Source organism: Oncorhynchus kisutch, linkage group LG19, assembly GCF_002021735.2.
Source record: "Oncorhynchus kisutch isolate 150728-3 linkage group LG19, Okis_V2, whole genome shotgun sequence".
Classification (NCBI taxonomy): domain Eukaryota; kingdom Metazoa; phylum Chordata; class Actinopteri; order Salmoniformes; family Salmonidae; genus Oncorhynchus; species Oncorhynchus kisutch.
The window spans coordinates 34,303,397-34,310,896 of NC_034192.2; the positions used below are offsets into that span (position 1 = coordinate 34,303,397).

The window sequence follows — 7,500 nt, forward strand, 5'->3', positions numbered from 1 at the left end:
GGAGTCGGACAGTTATTTAATAGGTGGGGCACATGCCAATACCGCACCAGCATTATCTTAGTATGACCCTAATGTGAATATGCTATACGGACAGAGGGATAGGACTGTAGCACAAGTTGCAAGCTTCTTATTTTACGAAGCCTTGTGGTTGAAATAGAAACGCTAAAGTATGGTGGACAGCAGATGCGTCATTCTAATACCCTTCAGGGGGGTTTATTATTTCTTTATTTTGGCTGGAGCATGTGCGCCTGGGTGACAATGACCCAAGTCTGATGTTTGAAGGGGGTTTGGGTGGGCTGTGCTCCACAGGCAAGCATAAGACACACACACGCACACACAGACACGCACTATGAGTGAGAGCACACACAGGACAGATACTTTTAAAAAATAGGACAGGAATGAAAGGAAACTTTGTTTTGAGGAGGAGGGGAGAAACTACTAGTTCAGACAGAATATAAGAGAGTGATAGAGAGGGGAAAAGGGGGGGGGGGGGTGCGGACAAACCTTCAGGCTCTGAGCTCTCTTTGTTGACCACTTGCTTCAGCGGGCAGCAGAAGATTTCGTGACACTTAGCACGAAAGGGGGACCCTTTGCTCCTTAAATCCGCCGATGAATGGACGGAATCCTGCCGCAACATAATGTACTCCTGGGTACCGGGAGCAGCGTCATCCTGGACTGCGGTGGTGCCACAACAGAATGAACTGAGGTTAGGGGAGCGCTCACCACAACACAGGTAGAAGAACAACGCAGGGAAGAAACAAAAGGCATAAGAGAAGACAGCAACAACATCACATCAGCAACCACTAGAGAATTATTGCAACACAACACAGTCTGCTACAACAGAGGAAGAGAGAGGAAGAGACAGGAAGAGAGACAGAAAGAGAGAGAGAACATCAAACTCACTAAACAACTTAAAAAATATAGCCCTAAAGTAACACCAAGAGAGGGAGGGAGGGAAAGGGAGAGAAAAACAAAGGGAGGAGGAGTACGGGGCAAACAGATAGAGACAAATGGAAGCCAAACGTTATCACTGCGTGTCCCAAGGTCATTCTTAAATCATTCTAGAGTGTGAGAGGTTGGGTAAAGCAAGGCATGCGCGCAGACTGCAGTCTACCAGCAGATCTAAGGTCAGACTGGCGTGCTACTGACCCCAACCAGACAGTGCCCTTTTTAAGGGAAGGCAAGCAAATGCAACGACATGCGCAGATCCCAGACCATCCAAGCAGAGCGGGGTGGTCCCGGATTGTTTTCATGAAATCAACACATGCAGAGACGATATTATTACAGTGCAGATGATGAATTCTATGAGGAAATGATGGCATCAACTGTGTTTTGTTTTCAGTGGACTGCTGTAGGCCTGTCTGATGTCCACGAGTACATGTCTATAGGATCAGACACATTGTAAATGACCTGGGCAAGATGACTACACCCCATTTGTCTTCTCCTCCACATGACTGCCTTAGTCACCATCCTCCATTCATCTCTTAAACTGCATATATCCACTTGTACAGACAGGAGAGGCCTACTGATCCACCTGCTCTACACAGCCAGCCTCACGAGCTACTTCCCCCCTAGAGAAAACGGAGTCTAAATTAAGTCTGGGCGAAGTCATTATAATCTATTGTCATCCCGTGTTATGATTTTAGGCTGACATCCAAAAGTCCTCTGTGGTGTACTGGCTCAGTGATAAAGTCTCATCTTCTCTCCTCTCTCTGCTCAGCTATTAAAAGTTAAACATGAATGATATATATACAGTTGAAGTCGGAGGTTTACATACACCTTAGCCAAAAACATTTAAACTCAGTTTTTCACAATTCCTGACATTTAATCCTAGTCAAAATTCGCTGTTTTAGGTCATTTAGGATTCACACTTTATTTTAAGAATGTGAAATGACAGAATAATAGTAGAGATAATGATTTATTTCAGCTTTTATTTCTTTCATCACATTCCCAGTGGGTCAGAAGTTTACATACACTCAATTAATATTTGGTAGCATTGCCTTTAAATTGTTTAACTTGGGTCAAACGTTTCAGGTAGCCTTCCACAACAAGTTGGGTGAATTTTGGCCCATTCCTCCTGATAGAACTAGTGTAACTGAGTCAGGTTTGTAGGCCTCCTTGCTCGCACATGCCTTTTCAGTTCTGCCCACAAATTGTCTATAGGATTGAGGTCAGGGCTTTGTGATGGCCACTCCAATACCTTGACTTTGTTGTCCTTAAGCCATAACTTTGGAAGTATGCTTGGGGTCGTTGTACATTTGGAAGACCCATTTGCAACCAAGCTTTAACTTCCTGACTGATGTCTTGAGATGTTGCTTCAGTATATCCACATAATTGTCCATCCTCATGATGTCATCTATTTTGTGTGCACCAGTCCCTCCTGCAGCAAAGCACCCCTACAACATGATGCTGCCACCCCCGTGCTTCACGGTTGGGATGGTGTTCTTCGGCTTGCAAGCCTCCCCCTTTTTCCTCCAAACATAACAATTGTCATTATGGCCAAACAGTTATATTTCTGTTTCATCAGACCACATTTCTCCAAAAAGTACGATCTTTGTCCCCATGTGCAGTTTGGCTTTTTTTATGCCGGTTATGGAGCAGTGGATTCTTCCTTGCTGAGCGGCCTTTCAGGTTATGTCGATATAGGACTTATTTTACTGTGGATATAGATACTTTTGTACCTGTTTCCTTCAGCATCTTCACAAGGTCCTTTGCTGTTGTTCTGGGATTGATTTACACTTTTTGCACCAAAGTACTTTCATCTCGAGGAGACAGAACGTGTATCCTTCCTGAGCGGTATGACGGCTGCGTGGTCCCATGGTGTTTATACTTGCGTACTATTGTTTGTACTGATGAACGTGGTACCTTCAGGCATTTGGAAATTACTCCCAAGGATGTCCCAGACTTGTGGAGGTCTACAATTATTTTATGAGGCCTTGGCTGATTTCTTTTGATTTTCCCATGATGGGAAATGAAGGTAGGCCTTGAAATACATCCACAGGTACACCTCCAATTGACTCAAATGATGTCAATTAGCCTATCAGAAGCTTCTAAAGCCATGACATCATTTTCTGGAATTTTCCAAGCTGTTTAAAGGCACAGTCAACTTAGTGTATGTAAACTTCTGACCGACTGGAATTGTGATACAGGGAGTTATAAGTGAAATAATCTGTCTGTAAACAATTGTTGGAAAAATTACTTGTGTCATGCACAAAGTAGATGTCCTAACCGACTTGCCAAAACAGTAGTTTGTTAACAAGAAGTTTGTGGAGATGTTGAAAAACAAGTTTTAATGACTCCAACCTGAATGTATGTAAACTTCCGACCTCAACTGTATAGAACTGTCAACATGTTCCTGGTTCTGTTGCCTATGAGCACACTCTCTACCGCCTCCTACCAGCTAACCCTCCAACCGGAGAGCTCGATATGCACACCTACCAACACGCGCATGTGCACAGACTCAAGGAACACACACACATACAGGCAGGCACGCACATGTGCACAAAAATGCACAAACACATGAATAAGGCCCCTCTCTCTTCCCCTGTGGGACCAATTCACTGCAGTGAGAAATAAAGGGGGACACAAACACTTTTCGGTCTTTTTAGAAGGACAGAGATAAAACGAGGAGGTAGTGTCCATGGCTCACACAAAGAGGCTGCTCTGCCATACAGAAAAGCATTTCAAAGGTGAGCAATAATTAGCCTTTACTCCAGCATTTAGCTCGACTCTGAACAAGGGCACCCAGACTAAACAGAAGACAACATAGAGGTTGACTTTAGTTAATAGCTACAGCTAACGAGTGTCTCTCTTGTTGAGCACCTGTCGAACCCCAGTAAGAGTAGCTGTCGTCATTGGCGTCGGCTAATGGGGATCCTAATAAACCACAGTACAGTGTAAAGTGACTCGCGGGTCCATTAGCACACCAATTGATCGCCACTATCCTATTTTTCTCCAGAAACTAGGCCTATATGCCTTTGTCTTAGTGGAGACCACCGCCAACTACTTCCACCTAAATCCTCAACCCAAGATGCTGGTTTCATGACTAGTCAGCACTAAAACAGCAGAAGAGAAAACAGAAGAAAGCAACAGAGTTGAAACTTTCCCTGTGTTTTGGGTCGACAAAATGGGTGATATGGGTGATAGTTGCCAGGGGCCAGGGGAAGACCTGGGGAGTGGGCATGAGCAATTTACAAGTGGTGGCTCGCAATTCCATCAAACAGGAAGGGAGTCAAGCATTTTGCATGATCTGGCTAGAAATCGTTAATCTCTCAAATTAGAATGAAAATGAAGCAAAGAGTTAGGTCTGTAGCCGCAGGTACACATTACTAAAATAGCTTGTGCTCATTGTGGAAATACAAGTGGTTGAATGCCATTGTCTGTCGGGATGCAATATTTATAGTTTGGCGATGTCTCATGATTTTTGCGTAGTTTTATTTTGGTTGTGTTGGGTCACCTTGGCGACAGTGAGCTGAGGTGAACTTGAGGTTTTCTTTGAAGCAGAGAGCGAATGAGCTTGCATGTTTTATTCTGGGTCTTTGATCCTCCGTTTCTCCCTCTCTCTCCACAACTCTATCCAATAGGAGTAAAGTAGCTCCCTGGAGTCACATGATCTCCCGGTACCAATCCTCCCTAATTCTAGTCAGGAGATTCATCACCGGAAAAGTGTAGAAACGACTTAAAGTAACCCTCAAAATACATCATATTCCTCCTATAAGTTGTCAATGCCGTCAGAATTAGGAGCACAAGCTAACTACTGTATGAGATCCTTTGGGAGAGAATACATCTTTTTATGGATATTCACAGCTCAGTCACTGAACGTGAATATCAACGACTATCAAGTCAGAGCAAAGTAATAGTCATTGTTGTACACAACTGCCATCTCTAATATAAACACCAAAGAGTATATAACAAATGTCCTTTAAAAAAGGACTGCCTGCTCGTGTTTTCCTATGGCTAGGGACAGTGTGTGCTGAAACGTCCCCAGCCTCATTCCATTACCACAGAGGCCGTATGATGCAGTGGACAGGACCAAACCATTCCCACTAATGCTGCCGATTACACTAAATGGTCATGGGCAGTGCACACGCTTTTCCACGGGGAAGTAATTCATTTAAGTCAATCTACACTGCATATAAGGGACTATGAATCTAGAGGGACTCTCTCAGTTAGAAGGGTTCAGCCATGTCGTTACATTTGCTCATCAAGAGAGAGCAAACAGAGGGTGAGCTGCTTTGCTTACAGCGTGGCCCACACCCTCAGCCTCCCACTCTGCTTTGATTACAGCGTGGCCCACACCCTCAGCCTCCCACTCTGCTTTGATTACAGCGTGGCCCACACCCTCAGCCTCCCACTCTGCTTTGATTACAGCGTGGCCCACACCCTCAGCCTCCCACTCTGCTTTGATTACAGCGTGGCCCACACCCTCAGCCTCCCACTCTGCTTTGATTACAGTGTGGCCCACACCCTCAGCCTCCCACTCTGCTTTGATTACAGCGTGGCCCACACCCTCAGCCTCCCACTCTGCTTTGATTACAGCGTGGCCCACACCCTCAGCCTCCCACTCTGCTTTGATTACAGCGTGGCCCACACCCTCAGCCTCCCACTCTGCTTTGATTACAGCGTGGCCCACACCCTCAGCCTCCCACTCTGCTTTGATTACAGCGTGGCCCACACCCTCAGCCTCCCACTCTGCTTTGATTACAGCGTGGCCCACACCCTCAGCCTCCCACTCTGCTTTGATTACAGCGTGGCCCACACCCTCAGCCTCCCACTCTGCTTTGATTACAGCGTGGCCCACACCCTCAGCCTCCCACTCTGCTTTGATTACAGCGTGGCCCACACCCTCAGCCTCCCACTCTGCTTTGATTACAGCGTGGCCCACACCCTCAGCCTCCCACTCTGCTTTGATTACAGCGTGGCCCACACCCTCAGCCTCCCACTCTGCTTTGATTACAGCGTGGCCCACACCCTCAGCCTCCCACTCTGCTTTGATTACAGCGTGGCCCACACCCTCAGCCTCCCACTCTGCTTTGATTACAGCGTGGCCCACACCCTCAGCCTCCCACTGCTCTGTGATACCGTGGCCCACACCTCAGCCTCCACTCTGCTTTGATTACAGCGTGGCCCACACCCTCAGCCTCCCACTCTGCTTTGATTACAGCGTGGCCCACACCCTCAGCCTCCCACTCTGCTTTGATTACAGCGTGGCCCACACCCTCAGCCTCCCACTCTGCTTTGATTACAGCGTGGCCCACACCCTCAGCCTCCCACTCTGCTTTGATTACAGCGTGGCCCACACCCTCAGCCTCCACTCTGCTTTGATTACAGCGTGGCCCACACCCTCAGCCTCCCACTCTGCTTTGATTACAGCGTGGCCCACACCCTCAGCCTCCCACTCTGCTTTGATTACAGCGTGGCCCACACCCTCAGCCTCCCACTCTGCTTTGATTACAGCGTGGCCCACACCCTCAGCCTCCCACTCTGCTTTGATTACAGCGTGGCCCACACCCTCAGCCTCCCACTCTGCTTTGATTACAGCGTGGCCCACACCCTCAGCCTCCCACTCTGCTTTGATTACAGCGTGGCCCACACCCTCAGCCTCCCACTCTGCTTTGATTACAGCGTGGCCCACACCCTCAGCCTCCCACTCTGCTTTGATTACAGCGTGGCCCACACCCTCAGCCTCCCACTCTGCTTTGATTACAGCGTGGCCCACACCCTCAGCCTCCCACTCTGCTTTGATTACAGCGTGGCCCACACCCTCAGCCTCCCACTCTGCTTTGATTACAGCGTGGCCCACACCCTCAGCCTCCCACTCTGCTTTGATTACAGCGTGGCCCACACCCTCAGCCTCCCACTCTGCTTTGATTACAGCGTGGCCCACACCCTCAGCCTCCCACTCTGCTTTGATTACAGCGTGGCCCACACCCTCAGCCTCCCACTCTGCTTTGATTACAGCGTGGCCCACACCCTCAGCCTCCCACTCTGCTTTGATTACAGCGTGGCCCACACCCTCAGCCTCCCACTCTGCTTTGATTACAGCGTGGCCCACACCCTCAGCCTCCCACTCTGCTTTGATTACAGCGTGGCCCACACCCTCAGCCTCCCACTCTGCTTTGATTACAGCGTGGCCCACACCCTCAGCCTCCCACTCTGCTTTGATTACAGCATGGCCACACCCTCAGCCTCCCACTCTGCTTTGATTACAGCGTGGCCCACACCCTCAGCCTCCCACTCTGCTTTGATTTTAGCGTGGCCCACACCCTCAGCCTCCCACTCTGCTTTGATTACAGCGTGGCCCACACCCTCAGCCTCCCACTCTGCTTTGATTACAGCGTGGCCCACACCCTCAGCCTCCCACTCTGCTTTGATTACAGCGTGGCCCACACCCTCAGCCTCCCACTCTGCTTTGATTACAGCGTGGCCCACACCCTCAGCCTCCCACTCTGCTTTGATTACGGCGTGGCCCACACCCTCAGCCTCCCACTCTGCTTTGAT

General features: G+C 48.7%; 1 protein-coding gene across 2 annotated transcripts in view; it reads right to left on the reverse strand.

Annotated features, from left to right (window-relative positions):
• The window catches only part of LOC109864734 (fibroblast growth factor 13), a 211,953-nt gene that overhangs the window by 106,299 nt on the left and 98,154 nt on the right, over nt 1-7,500 (reverse strand). Inside the window, exon 3 of one of the 2 annotated variants that reach the window (XM_020452642.2) lies at nt 505-675. The exons of the other annotated variant lie outside the window; for it this stretch is intronic. Within the exon in view, the coding sequence (XP_020308231.1) occupies nt 505-675 (171 nt within the window). The remainder of the gene's footprint in view (nt 1-504; nt 676-7,500) is intronic. 2 annotated transcript variants of the gene reach the window in all.